Below are 23,778 nucleotides of genomic sequence, written 5' to 3'. Positions count from 1 at the left end.
AGCTTCTGTTCATCCTTTTAGGCTCCCATCGTTTCAATGTCAATGAATGTCACCCTTTAAGCCATTTGATCCTACTAAAGAAAACTCACTTCTTCAGTGCCATCTCTCATGTATTTTGCACCAAAAGGCTGTTTTTTCATGTGTGGGTGCACTTTAAGGAGTAATATCAATTGCTTTTCATTAAGAAAAGGAATAAAGTATGCAATGGTGAATTAGAAAATATTTTTTCCTTTTAAAAATATACAGAGAGTGAGAGAAATTTCTGAATGAGCTTGAGTCTGTGAAAAAAAAAATTCCAGCTTCATTAACTGTGGCTTGACTGACCTTAAGGTGTAATTTGATGATACTAAATACAGAAACTGAAAAAGGCAGGTTACTATGGCTCGCAGGTAATTAAAGCAGATGGAAATACAGCATCTCTATGTTTTCTATAATGTAGTTCTGAAACAGTGCTGATGATTTGGGATGAATCAAATAATTTTGAATTCATAGCATCAAAGTATTATGAGAAGCTTTTTAAATAACTATTTTGATACCTTTGTATAGTAGACCTCTCCTTATCAGTTGAGCAGGTGTGTGATGTTTAGGTCTGTTGACTTACAGATATTGGCTGAGTTAAAAAAAAGTGTTGATTTTCAAGAAGCCATTACAAAACATTTGATGTTGCAGTTAAATGCCTCCCTGACATCCGATCCCGTCATATCTCGGAAGCTAAGCAGGGTCAGCCCTGGATTAGTACTTGGATGGGAGACCTCCTCGGAAATGCCAGGTGCTGTAGTTTCTAGACCTGAGGACTTCCCTATCACTGTCCAAGCTCGCTCGGCCGTGGCAGATGAACCTCAGGACTTAAACGGTGGGGCCAGTTCTGCGCAGGCTGGAAGGGCCACACCCACGTGGGGGGACAGCCCTTCCCAAATCCTCGTTCGCGAAGCGGAGCCACACACACAAAACATTTAAACTGTTTTCTGCTGGTGTTTACTCCCATTCTGACTTAACTTTTTAAGTTTTTCTCAACACTTTTTTGTCTTTCAAAACAGTCTTTCCTTGGGTTGTATTGAAATCTGTCGTCATGAAAATATTTTTGCTGTTGTAATCAGACTAAAACTTAGATTAAACTTTATTTTTACTTACTCTGCAAGTTGGTTTTACACTTGGGCACAGAAAGCAAATTTATGTGCAGTTAATAAAACTAAATGTCTTAGTCACTCAGGTAATATATTGCTTAGAAATAGCTCTATTTGAGAACAGCGCAATATTAATGTATGGAATTGGACTGCTGAACTCTGTAAACTTATGTAACTCCATTAGAGCCAGCAGTGCCAGTGTAGAGCAGCTGAGCATTTCTCTCAGAAATAGCTGTTGTGTAGTAGCCAAGCAGGGGATTAAGTGCCAGGTCATACAAAGCACTAGGGGTGATGTCTTGCCTAATTTGGTTTATAGCAAAGAGGTGCACTTGTTTCCAGCTGCTTCTTGTCTTTCTGTCAAGGTCTTCAAGTCTACCTTTTCCTCCTGGAAGAACTGTTTTGGTTCAAGCTTGTGCAGATAATCCTATGATTTTTAACTCCTGAAAATCAGTTAAATTGAATCTGGCCAGTAGCCTGTCCACCTGCAGCATTCCTTAATGGACATCTTAGCCACTGACTAGAAGTATTGTCTAGTGTTATTCAATAGAATATTCAACCCATATCTCATATTCGCGGGCTATTATCTTGATATATCTCTTCTCACTTAACCTGTATTTCTTATTTGTGTGACATCACTTCTGCTGGTTTGACACCTGAGTTTGTACCTCAGCTGAAGGTTTTTCAGCAGTTCTATTGTATTGCATAGAGACATAGAATCAGTAAAGTTGGGGAAGACCTCCAAGCATTGAGTCCAACCTTTGATCGAATACCTAGAACATAGCACGTGTCCAATTGCTTCCTGAACAATTCAGGAATGTTGACTCCACCATTCCCTGGGCAACCCATCCAATGCTTGACCACCTTTGAGCAAAAAAATTCTTCCCAATTTGGTTGGTGCAGCCTTGTAGCTGTCAGTCAGGCCTTAGCTAGGTCATAATTATTTTGAAAACATTTATAAAGTGAACCTGTATTTTACCAGTGTTTAAGTTGTTTGTTTTGTAAGTAAGTTTCCTCTGAACATCCTGAAAACAAAATTAAAAGAGCTTTCAGGACATAGAATCTGAATTCCATATCTGATATGTGTTGTATCTACCATTTATTCTCATTTTTTCTACTCTTCTATCTACACCTAAATTCAGTGGGAATTACAGCTTCACCTGTTCCCCAAAATCCAAATTGCATATTGTCAAGTAATTTTTCCTCTTTGTCCCTGCCTGGATGCCAGGTACCCACTAAAGAGGAGAGAAAAATATAATGAAGGGTTCATGGGTTGAGATAAGGAACAGGGAGAGGTCGCTCACTGATCACTGTCATGGGCAAAACAGACTCAAAATAGGGATATTACTTGAAATTTGTTACTGACAAAATGAAAGCAGAATATTGAGAAGTAAAATAAATCTTAAAAACACCTTCCCCCCACCTCTCTCTCCTTCCAAGTTCTACCTCCTCCCTCCAGCAGTGCAGGGAGATGGGGAATGGGAGTTACAGTCAGTTGTCTCTGCTGCTGCTCAGAGAGGAGTCCTTCCCCTGCTCCCTGTGGGATCCCTCACTGGGATACTGTCCTTCATGAACTTCTCCAACATGAGCCCATCCCATGGGCCACAGTTCTTCACAAACTACTGCCACGTGGGTCACTACTCCATGGGGTGCAGTTCTTCAGACACAGACTGCTCCAACATGGATCCCCCACATAGCCACAAGTCCTACCAGGAAAAACTGTTCCAGCATGGGTTCCTCTCTCCATGGGTCAACAAGTCCCTGCCAGGATCCTTCTTCAGCTTGGGCTTCCCCTGGGATCACAGTCTCCTTCAGGCATCCATCTGCTCCAGTGTGAGTCTCCTCCATGGGCTGCAAGGGAATCTCGACTCCAGTGCCTGGAGCACCTTCTCCACTGACCTTGTTGTTCACATGTTCTTACCCTTCTCTGGATGCAATTTTCATCTGCACAATACCTTTTTTTCCTTCTTAAATATGTTATTTCAGAGGCGTTACTGTCGTTCCTGATTGACTTGGACTTGGCCAGGAGTAGGTCCATTCTTGAGCCAGATAGCATTGGCTCTACAGGACATGGGGGAAGGTTCTAGCGGCTTCTCACAGAAGCCACCCCTGTAGCCCCTTCACTACCAAAACCTGGCCACAGAAACCCAGTACACTCTTTTTCCCTTCAAACATCATGTGCTTTCCATAATTAGTCTTGTTTTCTGAATGGAGGAAAAGCTAGATCTAGGGGCTCCTATTTTTTATTTTATTTGTAAGGGCTAGCTGCCCTTTTTTCTTCCTCAGAAAACTGGGTATAGTTATTAAATTCCTTTGCTCCATGATAATTTGTTGGGGTAAGGAAAATACTCCACTTGTCCATTTTCTGCAGCACATCCAAGATAGCCGTATAAGAATTTTCTACTAACCATAACAAAATGCCAGCTACTCTCCAGTGGTTGCCCTGCATCCAGTCAAAGACCTTTCTCTGCTTAATGGAATAGAGTTGTCCCCAAATGTCTCTGTCAGCCTCACATATGTGCTAATGCCTCTTTCAAATCCCCTTTTATGCCCCTAAGGTAGTGTTTCACTGGTGAGACCAAGTCTTGGAAACACTCAGCTGCTAGAGCAGAAGGAGCAACATAGCCTGACTGCCCACTTGACCCGTTGTAATGGGTGAACTCCTTCTTGGTCTGCTGGTGATTGCTAAAATCATTTGGAAGATCACATCGTTTTCTGTTCTGGCCCCGAGGCCTGAGGTTTAATCCATTCTTGAGTCTGGCAGCAGACTGCGTGGCTTCTGAACTTGTGAACTGGATCTTCATGCTCTTGCTTAGTGTGTTGGGCTATAAAAAGAGGTGCAAGTAATGTGCTCCTCTTGTTGAATCAGATTACAGAGTGCTCCACAGCTGTAGCTTTACCTACTGGCATACTTTTGATTTCTCTTACTTCGTTAGCTTGATAAAAGTTATCCCTGTTCCAGGATTTGCACAAAGTGCATATTTCAAAGATAAGTTATGGTAACACAAAGCTCCTTATTAGCTTCCAGAAAACCTCTCATTTGCTGTCTGGTACAACTCTAGGAGAAAAGAAAAACGCCACAGTGAACGACTGAATTGGTCACACTAACCACTCTGTCCTTATTCTCAGGCATGCTCTAAATCACTTCTTCAGGCCAGGATGTCTCCTACCCCACAATTAATTGAAAAGTGGTATGCAATTTTCTGATAATTTAATTTCAAGGTACAGGCCCCATAGTAATTTGTAAATATGCTGGGCTAAAAATGCAAGTGTATCTTCTAAACCAGTGGGATTTCAGACAAATAATTAAAAAGAGTTAATATTTCAGTGTGGGCCATACACACATAAACGAAACACAGAAAAGCTTTATATATCAAGTATTTAAATGTGATACTGATCTGTATTTGGCAGTTTTGAAAGTAAAAACAGGTTATTAGCATATCAGATTACAGGTACTTGAGGCGCATGTACTGAGGAGCATGAAGAAAGCATCGTTACATGCATGTGCCCCTGTGAGGCTTTATGCCTCAGGTATATGGTCTTAAACAGGCAGTTAAATGCCACCCTGAAACCCAATCCCGTCAGATCTCGGAAGCCAAGCAGGGTCAGCCCCGGTTAGTACTTGGGATGGGAGACCTCCTGGGAATACCGGGGGCTGGAGGTTCTAGTCCCGAAGACTTCACTGACACTGTCCAAGCTCGCTCGGCCGTGGCAGACGGACCTCAGGACTTAAACGGTGGGGCCAGTTCTGCGCACGCTGAGCCTCACCTAAAAAATCCACTGTGCAGGCTGGAAGGGCACACCCACGTGGGGAGAGCCCTCCCCAAATCGTCGTTCGCGAAGCCCAGCCATACATACATACATAGATATACATACCTATGGTATTTAACATTAGGAAACCTGAAAATACAAAATAAATTTTTCCCCTGTGTTTCATTATCACCGTAGATGTTAGTGAACAGTGCACAGTCTCTGACTTATCAAGACTTCTCTTTGAGAGAAATGAAGTGTAAATGTGTAGCAACAAGTGCAAAAATAAAAAAATGGTTGTCATTTGTCTTCATTGAAAGAATGGAGGTTATGTAATAATGGGTATCTCTTAATGTTCAGTACCTGGAATTTATGCTGAGCTTCATGGCATCATTCTCTAAGGAATTGCTTGTAAACAGAAGTCAGTAGAGATTACTTTGGAAAACTAGTTGCTGTAATAAAAATAAAAATAATCCAGGGTTTTTTTCAGAGTTTCTAGAGGAATAAAGTGCTAAATTTTACTTAGTCATAAATTGAGCTAATATGTGAAGGCTGTTGAATAGCGTAAAGGATATTTTAATAATAAATTTTCTGTGAAAGTGTGTTTTTTAGGCCAGCTTTTTTGGGGGGATTCTGTTTACAGGGGACACTCTTTTACAAATGCAGACCATACTTGTCTCTTCCCTGCCCATGATGCTGTGCCCTTAATGCACTGGCCCAGGTATTTAGGAAGACTTGCAGTGAACCAGATAGCTGGAGAACAAGTACCTTCCTTCCACCTTTTCTGTGGTATCTAAGCAATCCTGGCCTAAAGATCTAGGCTTGTTTCTGTTTGTGTTATCAGCAACACAAAGATTTGGATTGACAAAACATCTTCTATTTGCAGTATTTTCCATAAGGTAACAAAAGATCTTTCTAGATAAAGGGATTTTTTTTATTGGAACAAAAAAATAATGAGGAGGGGGAAGGGGGAAGCAGAAAGATGGGCATACACAGGTTTTTTGGTTTGAATTATTTTTGTATACATTTTATAGTTGGCTGTCTACTTTGTATGTAGTAATCCATTTGTAAGAATATACTTTGTGATTCAGCTTTTCTGAAAGACTGTTTTAAGTAGGTTTGAAGTATTTCTTGTGTTACTACATTTTTATAATGTACTGAGGAGAAGAAGTTTGTTCTGTAAACAAACTTTTTCTGGGTATTAAATTGGTTATTTTACTTTTTTGTGTTAATTGACTTTCTGTTGATCATAGTATATAAGTTTTAAATGCTTAAATATAACATACTTCTCATTATTTAGCATTATTTGGTCAACAGATAAAGGGGATAGGGGAAAGTAATGCAATAGCCATTGTAACAAAAAAGAATTGATCATTCTGGACTATTTATTGAGGATACATTTCTACATAAAATTAATGCATTATAATGCCTGGAATTCTATTGATGTTTCTTGTTGATTTTGTAGACTAGATTTTTCTATTTGCATTCTGCTGCACTTCTTACTGATTTCCAGTGTATTTTACTATTTCCTGTGTAGCAATTCTTACCTACCCACAGACAGTAAGGGTTGGTCAGGCCCATTGGTTCACATCTCCCCAGTAATTAGCAGGTTAGGCACAAGCAATTCCCTGTTGGCACTGGACTTATGTGGTTCATTCAATAGGTTGGCAGCATCAGCAAAATCTTGGGATGTCTCCAGAGGCTCTGGCGTTTCAGACGAATGTTTCAGGAAGCAGCACTGGGAACACACCACTTCACCTGAACGAGGCTGAACACAGTGCTCTGACCCAGAGATCCACACTTTAAGTCTAAAATGAAGGTTTACCAGAGACATGAGGTTGATATTTGTGTAAGATGTGTAGTGATTTTTTTTTCTTACAGGTATCAGCTCTTGTTTTCATGTAAAATTAGAGGTGATGAACCACACACATTTTTTGAGATATTTTCATGCAATCATAGAATACGGTTTTCTGTGCTTCAAAAATATACTTGGCACCCAGTGCTAGTATTAAGATGAATTACACATTTGTAATTATTAAAGGATTCTATTATGCATAAATTGCTGGCAGGAATGGAAGACCAAAGGGCAGCTGACCATGCAAGAGGTGGTCAGATCTCCAAACCATAACATCTGGTTTGGAGTAAAAGTATTTCTCAGCCAAATAGTCAAACTTTCTTCTTTCAGCCACAAGCAGTGGCTGTAACACGTATTTTGTTTGTATTCCATGTAGTTGAAGGCATCAGAGCTAATGCAGCGAGTGACTTGCTTCCCCTTACCAGACAGGCTATGGCTAAACATTCCAATAATGATTGGTATAAACAGAGTTATTACTGTTATTGTTACTGACTTACTCTATTGTTGTTCTTCAGTCCAAGGTGCATAGTATTTCAATAGGTTCTTATTAATAGTTAATTATTGTTACTGTTTTCTTTTAAAAGTATTAAAGCCTTTAGCTGGCAATCTCAGTATCCTTGGAAAGAGAATGGTTCTATCTGTACCTCTGAAATGATATGGTGACTGAAAATACAGCAAAGCATGATTATTTCTTTTTCTTCCATTCAATAGGAATTGCTATGTGTATGATATATTTAGAGTGGAGCTGTAAAAATTATGAATTACTCAAAGGAGCAGTTTATGCTTCTCAGTATTACGCAGTTGTACTGAAAAAGCTGCTAGTATTTTTTAAAGCATTTTAAAAAGCATTTACAAGCATGCTTAGCAAGTGGCTCATCCTCTGATTTAAAAATAGAGTGAGCAAAACTTGTTTTATCTATCTACCTGCAATGTTTGCAACCTTTTAACTGCTTTTCAGTTTTCAGAAACTTATTTGAGAGGGAACTATTTATTTTAGCTGAAACTTTAAATGTATTAATTTGTTCCAAGGTACATCAATTTCTGCTTTAATTTCACTGAAAGGCTGTTACATTGCTTTTGCTTCAATTAGTACAGACTTCCTTTCCTGTGTTCCTATATTAGTACATCAGGTCCATCAAGTTCTCAAAGATAAAATCTGACACCACTTTTCTATTTCTTTTAAAATACTGAGATTAATTTGTTAGAGCTGGAATTCAGGCTGCTGTAGAACATATGTTGTGATGCAACATTCAGTTGCTTGCATTTTATTTTATTTTTACATTTTCTCTAAGATGCTCATGTCTTTCATTTAGGGAACAAGTGGTGCTTATTGAATTTGTTGATGTTCAGTGCTTTTTGTAGCGAGCAGTCAATGATGAGAATTTAAAAATTCCTTCTGAATAAGGAATTGCTTATAGACTTATTTTTCACTTGGAATTTTCAGTGAGGTTCCCACTGCTAAATCATAATACCCTTGAATATACTTTATGATTTATATTTTCTGCAGATCATAGTGCTGCATAACTCATAACTTGAGACTGGAACACTGCCTGAAGTGAAGAACATTATGGCACTTGCACGCACAAAGACAGGGGTCAAGGGTTGTTTTGAGTATGGAATTTGACCCAGTGCTTATTGTAATAACCTGATCCTAAGTGTGAAATTTCTATTTAAACTACTTTTTAAACAATATTCTCCAGCTTCTCTAACTAAAACTAAGGCTTGTTCATGCAAGATAGTGCATGTGCATTTACAAAAAACCCCAAATGGAGCATTAAGGCCAATAGCTGAGACTGTGTGTTGGTGACAGGAGGGAGGAGAAAGTTTTGTGATCAGAAGGTACTGTTTGCATCACTGAAGACGAGAATATAAAAGTTTGTAACCTTGTGTGAAGGGGCATTGCAACGGTAGTTGTGATTTTGCTAATGGAATTGCACATTGTTTTATTGTAATTTTTTGCAATTTATTGGTGGAGTTTTTTGCGTCGCTGAACCATGAAACTTGTTTGCCGTAGGAGTTTGTTTTTTGTATTTGGGGTTTTTTTCTGAGGAAAAAAGCCAAAAGTCTGCTTGCTGACTGCAGAGATGTAAACATTATTAAGAACCATTACAAAAGCTATGGAAAACCTATATTTCTTCCTCTTTCATTAAATAGCATGTACCTATATTGGAAAAATTGAATTAGAATAAGTTGAAGGATCTTTTGTCATATTTTTAAGTTATTTTCTTGCTATGTAAAGTTGAGTGAGGTTGTTTAGTTTTTTGTTTACCTCCAGTACTGTTTCAGAACTTTTTTCTTTTTCTATTTTTTTTTTCTATTTTAATCTAAAGCTTTTTGTGTCACAGGTAGCAGCATGGGATATGTTTGTTGTGTCAGGCATAAAGCTTAGAATACAGTGTTCAGACTTTTGTTAAAACAAACAAACAAAACTCAACCAAAGGAAAATAACACCAGAAAACAGTGCACATTGTATTACATGGCCAAAGTCTTGAATCTGCTTTTTCACTTACGGGAGCTCTTCTGAGCTTTGTAGCTTGCCTGAATACTTGACCATAGATACCTTCTCTAGCTGGAACATAGAGGCTTTGTGCTTAGAGCCAGGAGAGCAATTCTGAACTTCTTTTCATATTTCTCAGCCCTGGGGGCAAGTCAGCACCCTCTTCCTCTGTTGCCTTGTTAAATACCAGTGGAGCAATGGTCTAAGTTCTGTCCTTGTGGAAATAAAAAATGGAAAAGGTCCCCTGCTGCTTCTTTGTTGTCCATTTTTGTTGCTTCTTGTTAGTTTTTAATATATACAATATATCCTGGTCAGAAGTCTTTTTTTTTTCCAGATGTATTTTATAGCTCAGCTGCTGGTAAGATATCTGGGAAGGGTGGGGACATTTGCTGGAGTTCTTAAAGCACAAAAGATTGTGTTAGCACCACCTATTGCACAACTACTTTGTTCACTGATACTTATATATACACATACATTCACATATACTTACCTGTACTTCCCCCTTTAAAACCAAGAAGATGACCTACTATGTTGTGGTGCAGTTGAAATATCCCATAGGATATATCTGGTTATCTTAAAACTTTCACTGAAAGTTGGTAGATTTATTGCTTTCACAGCCTTCTTGAACTGCTTTACTCCCTGGGCTCCCCAGACTGTTGGCTGCCCTGCCCTGAACTTTGCTGTTCAGCTGACTTAGTTTGTTGGTGAATTTATGTAGCAAGGGACCCTTAGACCTGAGGAGATCCACATACACAGAATGCTTACTAGATAAGCTGTCAAAAGTGAAATCGTATCTGGGCAACCACCAACCTTACAAACCAAAACAACCAGAGTTTGCATTTTAGATACTCTTTCATATTCTGAAATGAAATATTTAAGAATGGTTGGTATTTGGAAAGAAGGAATTCGAGACTTGGGGTTTGTGCCAATTTAATTTCTTGTTGTAATATATACTGCACATGTTATTCTCCAACAGAAGACCACTGTTCAAATTATTTTTTCAACTATGCTTTTAATTATTTTAAATGAAATTTAGGGGTTTTATAAATGTGTTGACTGTACTTTTTTCAGAGTAGTATTTACAGCAACAACATGCAAATTTTCATCAGGAAAATGATGGGTTTAAAGAGTATAGAAAAAGTATTCTACAAGATGTATAAGAATATCATGACTAATAGATCATTTATGCACTTACATCCATAATAACATTTGGTATTTTGCTTGTATGATGAAAACAAGCCAGATTGTCAATTTAACTTTGAGAGTGCCTAGGTGTTTTTTCTTAGGATTTAGCAGATAACCAGAATGCCTCTTCTCTAATATATTATGTCATGTTTGCAGGTAATATATGCTTTGAACACTAAAAATGATGAACATGAAGCAGCTATCCAAGCCCTTAAGGATGCTCATGAAGAAGAAATTCAACAAATTCTTGCAGAGACCAGAGAGAAGATCTTGCAGTATAAAAGTAAAGTGGCAGAAGAAATGGATCTCAAGAGAAAGATTCAGGTTTTGGAAGAGTCACTAGAAGATCATAAAAAGATGAAACATCAGGCCTTGACAGAATTTGAAGCGTATAAGGATAGAGTTGAAGATATGCAGCTTTGTGCAGAAGCTCAGCATGTCCAACGCGTAGTGACCATGTCAAGGGAAGTAGAGGAGATCAGAAAGAAATTTGAGGAAAGGCTACGAAGTTTCATACAGCTGCAAGTGCAGTATGAGAAGGACAAACGTACAGCTCTGGAAGACTTAAAAGCTGCCCACAGGCTTGAGATTCAAGAACTTCTGAAGACTCATCAGAATCAAAATGCTACCTTAAGTAAGGGGCAGGAAAAACTAGAAGAATTGCATAGACTGGAGCTGGAAGACTTGAACAGTAAAGTTGAAGAGTTAAGGCTAGAAAGAAAAAAGCTCATTGAGGACTATGAAGGCAAACTCAGCAAAGCACAGTCCTTCTATGAGCATGAACTTGATTCTTTGAAAAGATCTCAGCTTTTTACAGCAGAAAGTCTACATGCTTGCAAAGAAAAAGAAGCGGAGCTAAGAAAAGAATTTCAAACCCAGGAAAGTACATTACGGAAGAATCTAGGAAAGCTTAAAACTGAATTGCAAATGGTCCAGGATGAAGCTGCCAGTCTACGGGAAAAATGCCAAAAACTTCAGGTGGCTCTTGGTACAGCAGAAAACAATGTTCAGGTGAGACTGATGATGTGTTTTTCCCACGATTGTGGACTTTCTTTTCCTTTTTATGCTATCTTTCCATGGTAGGTTGAGGTAATTAGAGTGTGTAAACTTAATTTTCTGTCACTCATACTTGCTTATCATCATCTAAATTTTTTTCATTTATTTATATTTTAAACTTATTTGTTTATTTAACATGTTTTCACAAGCAGTAACTGAAATACTGCACACTTTTCAGTATGTTCCTGGTTGTGACTGGAGTAGAGTTAATTTTTTCTATAACAGCTTGTGGGGTACCATGTCTTGGATTTGTACTGGAAACAGTGTTGCTAACACAAGGATATTTTAGTTATTGCTGAGCAGAGGTTATGCAGAGTCAAGTCCTCTTTGGCTTCCCACCCCACCGCAAGGAGGCTGGAGGTGCACAAGGAGTTGGAAGGGAACACAGCCAGGACAGCTGACCCCAACTGGCCACAGGGGTATTCCATACCATATGGTGTCATGCTCAGCATATAAGCATGGGGGAAGAAGAAGGAAGGGGGGCATGTTCGTGATGGTGTTTGCCTTCCCCAGTCAACACTATGCGTGATAGAGCCCTGCTTTCTGGGGGATGGCTGTACATCTCCCTGCCAGTGGGAAGTGGTGAATGAATTCCTTGTTTTGCTTTGCTTATGGGTGTGCGGCTTTTGTTTTATTTATTGAACTATCTTTATCTCCATCCATGATCTTCAGCCTTCCGGTTCTCTTCTCTATCTCCTTTGAAGGTGGTGAGCAAGCAACAGTGTCATCCTTAGCTGCTTACCTGGTTAAACTCCAACACAATTTTATTTAGTGCGTTAGGTTGACCCTGCCAGGATGCCAGGTGCCCACCAAAGCTGTTTTATCACTCACCTTCTCAGGACAGGAAAGAGAGAATATAATGAAAGGCTTGTGGGTCAAGGTAAGAACAAGGAGAGATCACTCACCAGTTACCATCACAGGCAAAACAGACTCAGACTGGGGAAAAGGAAATCAAATCAGAGTAGGAGAGTGAGAATTAAACCCAAATTTTAAAAGCACTTGCTTCTCACCCCTTCACCCTTCTTGGGCTTAAGTTTATTCCCAGTTCTCTACCTCCTCCCCCTCCAACATTGCAGAGGGATAGTCAAAGAAGATTGTAGTCAATTCATAACATGTTGGATTTGGCTCTTCCTGAGAGGGAGGACTCCTCTCACTCTTTTCCTGCTCTAGCATGTAGCACCTGCCATGAGGAGAAGTCCTCTACCAGCTTCTCCATGAGTCCTTCCCATGTACTACAGTTCGTCACAAACTGTTCCAGTGTGGATCCCTTTCAGGGGATGCAATCCTTCAGGAATAGACTGCTCCAATATGGGTACCCCACAGGGTCACAAGTCCTGCCAGGAGCCTGCTCCACGGCAGGCTTCTCTTCCCATGAGTCCACAGGTTCTTTTAGAAGCCTGGCCAATGTGTGGACTTCCCACAGGGTCATAGCCTCCTTTGGACACCCACCTGCCCTTGCATGGGGGGCTCCAGGGGCTGCAGGGGACAGCCTGCCTCACCATTGTCTTCTTCACAGGCTGCAGGGGAATCTCTGCTCTGGCACTTGGAGAACCTTCTTCCTCTCCTTCATCACTGACTTCAGGGTCTACAGAGCTGTTGCTCTCACATAGTCTCACTCCTTGCTTCTTTGTCTGCAATTGCTTCTGCACAGTAACTCTGTCTCTCTTTTAAATCTGTTATCCTGGAGGCACTACTGCTGTTGCTGATGGGCTTGGCCTTGGCCAGTCATGAGTCTGTTATGGAGCTGGCTGGCATTGGCTTTGTCAGGCACATGGAAAGCTTCTAGCAGCTTCCCATAAGAGCCATCACTGCAGCACTCCCTAGGCTAACAAAACCCTGACACAATACAAACCAAATACATTCAGAAACCAAATTTCTTATCCCTGAAGAAGGACAAGACATCCCAGAAATACGAAGACTGGCTATTTTTTTGGTTAGCAACAAATAGGACTGGATATGCTTGACTTGAAGAAAAAGATTCTCGATTTCTGCTTATTTTTTTGGTAGCTATGCCAGGGTTTGAAGAATAGTAATTTTTGTGGGTAAGCTCACGTATTTTGTCTTTTGCATTTGTAGTTACTTTCTCCTTGCATAGCCAGAAATGCCTTAATTGTGATGGTCATAGTAATTTTTGAAGCATCACTGGGTAAAGTTAAGATGGGCATGAGCTTTTCTCATTTACTTTCTAATTCCAGCCCATCTTTTGGACTATTCTTCCTTGCGTAAAGGCTACGCAGTATAGAGAAAGAAGGCCTTTATCAAATGTTACATTCAGAATACATTTTTTCAGTTTCCCAGGGGGTCCTACTCTGATCACTGTGGATGAGGTGATCAAATGCATAATCTGGTGTCTGTGTTTCATTCCATATCCTGTACAGTGTTTTTCCCAATTATCTTTTATGCTTTAGTTTCTGAAATGACCCTTTACTGTTTCAGTAACTTGAATGATAAGAAATATGTGTTTTCTTTTAAAACAGAACAAGATTTCCTTCCTGCATGGCTGAGAACACATCATCACACTATCCAAGTTGTGCTATTGTGAATCAGTAAATTAAGGCATATTAAAAGTTTAGAATCATAGAAACATAGAATAGCTTGGGTTGGAAGGAACAGTAAAGATAATTTAGCACCAAATTCCCTGCCATGGGTGGGGACACCTTCCACTAGACCAGCATACTTAGAGCCCCATCCAGGCTGGTCTTGAACACCTCCAAGGATGGGGCATCCACAGCCTCTCTGGGCAGCCTATTCCAGTGCCTCAACACCCTCACAGGAAAGAATTTCTTCCTAACATCTAGTCTAAGCCAACCTTCTTTCAGCCTAAGGCCATTCCCCCTTGTCCTGTCACTACATGCCCTTGTGAAAAGTCCTTCTCCAAGTCTCTTATAGTCCCCATTTTAGTACTGGAAGGCTCCTTGAAGGCCTCCCTCAGAGCCTTCTCCTCTCCAGGCTGAACATTTCCAAATATGTCAGCCCATCTTCATAGAAGTGTTCCAGCCTTGTGGCCACTTAGGGGCCTCCTCTGAACTTGTTCCAACAGGAGGGCCCCACACCTGGACATACAAGTGGGGTAACAAGAGCAGAGTAGAGGGACGGAATCATCTCCCTTGAGCTGCTGGCCACGCTGTTTTTGAGACAGCCCAGGAAACAGTTGGCTGTCTGGGCTGTGAGTGCACATTGCCAAGTCATACTGATTTTTTCATCCCCAAGTCCTTCTCCCCAGGGCTAGTCTTGATCCATTTTCTACCCAACCTGTAGTTGTGCTTGGGATTGCCCCAACCCAGGCGCAGCACTGTGCACTCAGCCTTGTTGAATTTCATGAGGTTTGCACAGACCCACCTCTCAGGCCTGTCAACGTCTGTCTGGATGGGATCCCTTCCCTCCAGTGCATCAACCGCACCATGGCTTGGTGCTGTCTGTGAGCTTGCTAAGGATGCATTCGATCCCACTGTCCATGTCACCAAGAAAGATGCTAAAAAGTGCTGGTCCCAATACCAATCCCTGCAGGACATTTGATTTGAGTAAATGCCTGGCTCTCATTTTATGTGTCTCCATGTGCAGTTTAATCTGAGTCAGTACTAAACGCTCTAGGTTGCAGTGAAGGACACTATAAACTGCTGTGAATATATAACTTATTTTTTAATGTGAAGAACTTTCAGATAGCCAAAACCAGGTTTCTGAAGTTGGCCCCAAAACTCTGTGGACTGTTTTACAGTTTTTATTTTTTCATATACCTTTTTGAATATTGTCGTTTCTCTTATGCATTATTGTCATGCCATGTATCCAATATCTTGTTTTTCCAAAAGTATTTTTCAAGCATTACATAAAACACAAAATCTATATGGCAGTAATATTACACTATTTCAGCTTTTGTATGAATAAACTTGTTTGCTGAGTGGTCTTTTCTGTACTGTTTAACCTGATGCTCATTTAAATTTACATGATTCTATATGATGATAATAGGTATTACGTCTTTCCTCTAGGTTCTTCAAAAACAGCTAGATGATGTGAAGGAGGAGGAGATGTCATTGTTAAGCAAACACAAAGAAGTGGAAAGCGAGCTCGCAGCTGCTAGAGAGCGCTTACAGCAGCAGGCCACTGATCTTGTTCTCAAAGCCAGTATGTATGTCAGTAGCTTAATCTGGAAATGAAGAACTTCATCCTTTTATTCTAGCTTTTCCTTTTTTCTATCAGCCCTGTGCAGGTTTAAAGTTCCTAAAGACTGTTTAATGCTTTCCATAGAAATTTCTGACAGTTTGGGGTTTTTTTTAACTTTTTTGATATCATATGCATTGTACTTAAGACTTTTTGTGTACTTATTTGTCTGAATGTTCTGCTGGAATGGCTTGTGCATATATTCCAGGCCTTGGAACTGCACTTACACAGAATGCTTCTGCTGTGTGCCTGTTCCTCCATCTTTTTTTCAGTTGCCTTTTTTCTTTTCTTTCTTTTACTTTGCTTTATACCTACTGTCAGAATACTTGCAGCTCATCGGATAATAAATCTTTTAAAGTTTTTTCTGTAGCTGTTTTCTTCGCTCCTTTGTGCTTGCTGGCATGTGGAAGGGCACAAGTGGTTTAAGACCTGGCTATTTTCCCTCTGAGGCATTGTCTCCCTAGTGAACTGCTCAGTGATAGGGAATTGGCCCAAGTACTTGAACTTGGTCAACTATATGATCAGTAGAGTCTTGGGCTGCAGGAAAGGCCTTGGCTTATCTTTGACCCTGTGCAGCTAGACTAATGTAGTGATACCTGATTGTTTTCCACACAAATTAGTACAAGCCTGGGAATAATCTTGGCTATATATTTGAACAATATAGTGGCCAGCAGGGGTCCATGACTGCAAGGTCCGATTGGATGCAAACAGCTAAAAGGAATAGGCTTGCTGCTAAGAGTATCTCAGATCGGAATCTGACCTTCCAAAAGATGTTTTGTGAGGCACTCAGAAAAGTTCTTGACCTGAGACTGCTGGGGGAAAAAACACCCCCTGTTCTCATACACTTTTCAGGCATTACTGTTTCGTTCCTTAGGCAGAAGAATGCGGGGGGTTCACCAGGCCACCCCAAATGGAGTGGAAATAAATGTTCAGGCTGTTTTTCTGTATTATTGATGGCATTGAGTCAGCTAGCCTGTGACTGAGTGCAACCCTGGTCTTCTCTGGCACTGAGGTTTTCAGCTTTACCAGGAATTCCAGTATGTCCTGCTGCCAAGCTCAGTGGCATTGTCAGCAGTACATCTTTGTTTTACAGCACGTCACTGCGCAACAAGAACCAGGATCCCTGTTTACAGTGGTGCCACTTAGCCATCAACATGTGATGTAATTGGTTGCCAGCCTGATTGAAAATGGTTTCTGACACTGGCCCACTGCCATCTCCTTGATTTTCAGCTCACACTATCAAAAATCCTGCCTCAAAGAAACTGAATTCTCATACTTGATTACCATACAGAGTGTTTACTCATCATATTGCAATTCCAGAATGCTGTATTGAGTCTATTTTGGGCTAGTAATATATTCTTCTTCCATTTTTCTGAAGATTCTCAACTGGAAAGGAAACTGCTGCATTTCAAACCTTTTGTGTAGCGCATGAGGAATGGGAAACCTGTTTTGTGTGATGGTATTGCTAGGACAAAAGCTCTAGATCAGTGTGTGTGTATCTGTGTGTGCCTGTGTGTTTACAATAAAATATGCATGACATACTTTCTGACAAACTAAAAATTCTTCTGTTAATCTTCTCCTTGTTTTGTTCTAAAATTCTGCATTTGAAAATGCCTTTCTTAAATAGCTGAACTTTTGAAAAAAGGACTTTTTTTTTAAATGTTACAGAACTTAATTACCCATTATCTTAAGCTTTTCTCTTCAGCTTTTACTTTACAAACAAAAATGCATAAATGATTCATGAAATTCTTCAGGACTTAGTACAAGTAGAGGTGTGCATTTTTTATGAAAATACTATTTCTTAGTAACTTAAATTTAAAAGCTCTACTTTGTTATTAAAACTCAACTAATCTGTAATTTTCGAGGGTTATAATAAAATAAGAGGGGAAATAAGAGGGGAAATAAGAGGGGAAGTTGTGGCTACAAAAAATAATAAAAAATTAATTCTGAATAACCAATACCTCTGATCTTTCAGTTGAACAAACCTAGGACCCTCCTCTTTTCCAAAATAGTCTTCTATTTGCTCCAAAGCCTCTCCCAGCATGACAGGAATTTCACTGCTTTAGTCCATTACCTAGTGTTAGTATTTTCAATAATATAGATACACATCAGGAAGAACAAGGACAAAACTTTCTGAAGTTGTAAACAATTTTCCAATGGTTATATGAAGGACAGATGATTAGATTATATTGTCTAGTTTGAAGTTTTTCGATTGGTTGGTTTTTAAAATATATATATAAAGAAAGAAAAAGCAAGCCTCTAACCTGCAAGGATTTAAATCATACTTTACTATAAAGATAATGACTTTTCTTACATCTTTTAGTCATATCCCTATACCAAAATAAACAAAGTGTAATTCTGTAAGTTTTACAGCAGTTAAAGATATATATCTGGCATACTGGCTAAAGTATGAGTTTGATAGAACAATAACATCTTTACCTTTAGATATTAATGTTTTGCTTCCTGTTGTGTAGCTTATTATGGGGTAAAATGTGTGTATTTAGGTGGGGTAAGTTCTTTAGATAGACTGTCAATGTATTGCCAATTTCTGCTTTCTCTTGGGAGTCAATATGCAACTTTGGACTAGGAAAATTGAAACTAAAGGAGCCCCAGCACCAAGTGGCTCTACTATTGTTGGACATTTTGTAAAACTCAAAAAGAGAGAAGTGGAGAGGAGGAAGATAAGTATTGCAGTGAAGACAAGGGAGATTCATATGCAAGCTTCCAGTGGATTTGTGCTGTCACTGGAGTATGAATGTGCACTTCAATTGCATGAAACCAATGCTGTGGGGTTTTAAAGAGCTGTTTTGTTTTTAGGTCACATTGGAATGCTTCAAGCTACTCAAATGACTCAAGAAGTTACAATCAGAGATTTGGAATCAGAAAGATCTAGATTAAAGGAAAAATTGTCCCAACTGGAAGAGGAAAGAAACTTATTACAAAGCAAAACACAAAGTCTGGATGAGCGACAAAGGCAGCAAATTCTGGCGTTGGAGAAGGTTAGACACCTTATTGGTTTTAATTGAATAAAAAATAGGACCTAGAATTCTCAGGAGAAAAAAAACGTTTTAATTTTTGTTTGATGTGACTGTACTAGGACCACTATGTTTGAAGTATGTCTGATGTAGCAACATAGAACAACTAATGTAGAGTGCAAAGTGAGATTAGATGTTGTTCAGACTGTTTTGGACATCTTTTAATAATTTCATTTGATTCATGACCTCGTGTGTATATGCTTAGTAGCTAAAGTGTCTCAGGAAGGGCAAGTGTGAAATGGTTAAAGAACAGTTTAGAAAGTCACTTGCTGAAAATGCACTGAATATGTTTGAAAATACTGAACTGAAATTCTCTATAGGCTTGATACCTAATTGCTGTTTTCCTAGATTAAATAGAGGAAAAAGTAGATTTTTAGTAAGGATATATTGTTTTGCATGGATCTGTTGAAACTACCTTTTTGGTTATTGAATTATGTTGTCAGTGTTTAGTGTTTGCTCAGTTTGTTTTATATGGAAGTTAATTTTTTGTAGATTTATGTCATCAGTAATAATTTTGTATTTTTTTTATTCCTACTGTTTGGATTATTTTACCACTTAATAGATTTTTTTCCTGTATTTTATAGAAAGTAAATGAAGCAAGGGAGACTCAACGTGAATATTATGAGAAAGAACTGGTAAAATTGCAAGCAAGACTGGAAGGAGAGGCTGCACAGTTAAAGGAGGCTCATGCTAAGACCTTAGAAGAGCTGGCATGGAAACACCATACTGCAATTGAAGCTGCCCACAGTAATGCTAATAAGGATAAGAAGAAGCTGCAGATGGTAGGTTTGTGTTTTCTTAGTAATCAAACATATTACAAAAATCAAATGTTACAATTTGAATCTTGTACTCCATGGTTTTGTTTTATGGCAAGTTTAATTTGGAATTACCTGCAGGTCTGCTGGGCCTTTCTGAAGAAACTGCTTAGTCTTTATTAAAATAATAAATATCTTGCAAAAAAGAAAAAGCGCTTGTACTGTCATTTGTCTGCATAAAAAAGAGAAATTCTCAACTTATACAACTGTCTTCAAGTATAGTGGTTGTTTTCCTGGGATTTGTGACCCATATCCATAAGGGTTGGATATATCAATCAAGATCAGTTCTTCTGAAGGAGATGAAAGATTATATTACTGTAACATTTATTTAAAATTTTCATAGACAATCCAGAAAGACAAAAAGACACTACAGTGGGACTTGCCTATATCAGTACTTAGAAGGTGACAACAACTGTTCCAAGCTTACATAATAAAATTATGCTCATTGTACAGCAACTATTCATTTATCTTTGACTGGAATCCTGAAACTGAAAGGTCTTTTTTGGTTTCACAAAATTGGCCTTTTTTGTCATGATGAGAGGATCATTTCTGAATTATTATTTCCTTATTGCATGTACCTGATACACAAATTCTGCCTTACACAGGAAATACAGGATGGAGATTAATTGTTTAATTCAAAGCTTTGTTATGCTCCTGTTTTATTTTTAATAAATCACGAATATCACCCAGTAACTGAAGTAGTTCTTTGAGACATATGTGTGTCTGATTTTCTTTGTAACTTTTTTCTTTTTTCTTTTTATCTGTTTTCTTTGTAACTTTGAACATGCCTGTTACTGAGACAATGTCTCTTAAAGATTTCTGGGTATATTTTTCTTTCAGTAAGATAGGGTGTTCTTTTTCTTTTGTTTTGTTTGTTATTCAAATAATGTAGAGAATAAAACAAAGGATATCAAAAAATGTTTTTTCTTAAATCTTTATATTAGCTGAAGTTGGGAACACTTCTATAAATGTGAGAAATGTAAAACGATTTTAACGGGAAACTAACTGTGAAAAGAAGTTAGGATCAAGATCTGGGTAAATCTTAATCGGATTTCACTGATCTTAAGTCTTAATCAGATTTTGCTGTCTCCTCTGTGAAACCTGTCTCACTAAGGACATGTTTTGTGTTTGATTAATCCAAGGAAGAAAACAGTAAGGCTTAAATGCAGAGAAGAATTGAATTTAGTATGAGGAAGAAGCATGGGTACCAGGAGCCTTGAGATAGAGGATATGAGGATTTATTAGGACTAGAAGCCTGGGAAATGCAGCTGGTGTTTAGAAAGTTCTGAAAGAAATGGAATAGAAGAGAATTCTACAAAATTAGAGTAGGACTCAAGAAATAGATATTTCTTTTTGCTTCAATTCTTCCATCTATAAAATGAGCTGTAAAAATGACATAAGGAGGATTATGAAAATAGAGTTGCTAATAATTTTGCAGTACTACACAGCTGTACTGACAAGTATCATCAAAGAACTAATTGCTCTGTTATCAGAATAGTGTCTAAATAGCACTAGTGGAATTTTGCAGCCAGCAGATTTCAGCATGAACAAGACAAACTGGTAAGTTTCATTTGTCCCATGTGGAGACTGATCTGGGACCAGTGAAGTAAAGAGGCACTTGTTGAGTTACATTGTGTATCAGTGTGTTAGTGACACGTATAACCCTTTGTTTTGTCACTTTGTCCAACTTACAGGGTGAACCAGCAAATTGTGCAAGCAGTTTGCACAGAAATTATTTATTTATTGCCTACCACATACTCTGATGTAGTGCTAGAACTAACAAGATGCTAGGCTTAATATGCTTACATTCCCCGCAAAACACTTGGTTTTGGATGAGAAAGGCTTGACCTCTGTTACTTCCTGGAGATGACGCTGCATTGCTGTCGTGCAGCTCCCTGGTTTTCTTTAAAATGTCATACCTTTTTAGGACTGTTTTTAAGTCTTTAATACTTGAGGTCTCTCTCCCCCCAACCCTGCCTCCACAATCTTACCTATACCTGCAGCTGTACTTTTTGGTTTGGCTTGTCTCTGGTCTATGTATTTTCACAGCTGTTTCTGAGATATTACTGATTTCTCAGAAACCTGAGCCCAGGGCTACACAGAGGCATTGAATGGATGCTAAGCCTTGCATTACAGCTGAGCCCCTTGGAAGGAGTTAATAAAGGAGCCTCTGTAGCTGCGTAGAAAACCTTCAACTCATGTATTAACATGACTTTGGAGCACCTTGTCTGGCAACCTTAATTTTCTTCAATAAAACATCATGGTATAATAAATTATATAGTATATTCCACTGAAATATGTAATAAGATTCTGAATTTTAATATGTTTCCTTTAAAGTATTTTGTGAAAGAAATTGTTCTTCTGAAAATGTATTCTGAATATTAATAAAGGTGAATCATAATTTGTAGTTTTTCTTAAAAAAAGAAAAAGGTTTCTAACATATACAGACAACATAGGCTCACATAAGAAAAATATAATGCATTCAACAGTTACTTTCAGAATTTGACTGTTACACCAGAGACTGAATGAAAACAGAGGTGTTACCCGATTCTTTCCATGCAGTTAAACTTGAAAACTAATTGTTGATTTCTTTTGGTTCTATGTAAAATTTGCAGATACAGTGTAGGCCTTTCTTTTGTTCATTGTAACAGCCTGCAAAGCTTCAGAGCTCATTCTGGATTTTCAGATTTACTATTTTCTGTGGGAATTACATGTAGGAAATACATGGCTAAAGGCTGAAGGCCATGCATATTATCAGTGTAATTTTATAAAAAGTGAAAACTTCTGTCAACTCAGATTGAAAAACTGTGAAGTAGATAACAGTTTTAATGATTTTGGTAATTAAATGAGAAGAAGGTCCTGTTTGCCTTTTTTGGGATTAACCAAGGATGTTGGATTATAAAATAAACGGAAAAATTAAGACATCCATTGTAATAGGAAAGTCATGTTTTATGAGTTTAAGGAAAGGGTGATTCTTGATTGACATCAAGAATATTTATGCCAGTAAAAAAAATTTTCATGTGGCACACCTGTACTTTGCAATGACTGTATGACAAGTATTTATTATTTCTTTCATCCTTTCTATTTCTGAAGGAGTTGGAGCAGCAGTTTGAGAAGGAGAAACTGCATTTGGAGGATGATAAGAATCAGCTTCGACAGCAGCTGGAAAACATGAAGGAAGAGCTGACAACGAAACTGAGTTCTGCCAATCAGGAGGCAAGGATTAACTTAATTGTTTTAGCCACATTTCCTTTGTGCTAGACCACATTTCATCAGTAGCAGTTTTGTGCTCAGAGTCCAGGACAGACGTAGGACTATGCTCTTCGGTCTATTTAGTGCTTTATTTCTGTTTAAAATGGACTATTCTTCAAAGATTATGAATTACTTGACTGCTTCTGAGCATTGATTTTTGTTGTGCTTTACAAAATTAACAAAGCAAGAGATGGAGGTATAAAACAGTTGACATAAGCAGCTTTTAGTTTTTAACTCTATATTCTCATTAGGTACACAGGCCTCTACGTGAAATATGTCAGGATGCAGAGAGAAAAATAACTGTATTTAAACACATATTTAGTTACAGTTGACATATTGGAAATTCTGGTCAGCTGCTTGACTTGAAAATGATCTTTATATATTTTCCTCAAAAGATGAAATGAAATACTTACAGTAAGACCCAAATTATTTGCAATATTTTGTTATATGTAAGCAATGTTAACTGTGTTGTACTTCAATACAGTTTTAATTTTTTGAGTTTGAAATCACTACCTTTTCATAATATAATATTTTTATACTAGAGATGTATTCTACTGATACCAAAACCAGCAGTCTATTCTTCTCTGAAACTTCTGCCGCATTTCCAGAAAGTAATTCATCTGCCTCATTGTTCAGCAAGCCTTACATGTCATTTCAGTGTGTGTTTTAAGACAGACCTAAGCATGAATTTAAGTACTATTTTGCAGCTACATTTTTTGTTAATGTTTTCTATGCAGTTCAAGTTCTGGAGAGAACAGGCATCTTATTCTGTGGCTTGCAAACTTCACAAATGCTAAACTAGCTTAAGAACAAAATTTCTTGTTTTTAACGTGATAAATGGGAGAGACTGCCTTTCTGAAAGTATAGATTACTTTACTAAAGTATAGCTTTTGTGTGTTAATATATATTGCTATATTAATAATATAGCAATACATTATTAATATATGTGACAGAGTATTAAATTATTAAATATTACTGTATATATGCTGAAAATATGTATTAATATATACTTCCAGAGTGCTACCTATCAGATATATATATATGACAGAGATTATAT

At 38.3% G+C, this 23,778-nt stretch overlaps 1 protein-coding gene across 6 annotated transcripts in view; it reads left to right on the top strand.

Annotated features, from left to right (window-relative positions):
- Positions 1 to 23,778, top strand: part of FAM184A (family with sequence similarity 184 member A) — a 79,220-nt gene that overhangs the window by 19,262 nt on the left and 36,180 nt on the right. For all 6 annotated transcript variants that reach the window (XM_071548973.1, XM_071548976.1, XM_071548974.1 and 3 more), the window contains exons 2-6: positions 10,565 to 11,419; positions 15,448 to 15,583; positions 18,437 to 18,618; positions 19,239 to 19,436; positions 22,563 to 22,685. In XM_071548973.1, coding sequence (XP_071405074.1) covers positions 10,565 to 11,419; positions 15,448 to 15,583; positions 18,437 to 18,618; positions 19,239 to 19,436; positions 22,563 to 22,685 — 1,494 coding nt within the window. The remainder of the gene's footprint in view (positions 1 to 10,564; positions 11,420 to 15,447; positions 15,584 to 18,436; positions 18,619 to 19,238; positions 19,437 to 22,562; positions 22,686 to 23,778) is intronic.

This window comes from Pithys albifrons, chromosome 2, assembly GCF_047495875.1.
Source record: "Pithys albifrons albifrons isolate INPA30051 chromosome 2, PitAlb_v1, whole genome shotgun sequence".
In the NCBI taxonomy this organism is placed as follows: Eukaryota; Metazoa; Chordata; class Aves; order Passeriformes; family Thamnophilidae; genus Pithys; species Pithys albifrons.
This window is presented reverse-complemented; position numbering and strand designations above follow the sequence as displayed.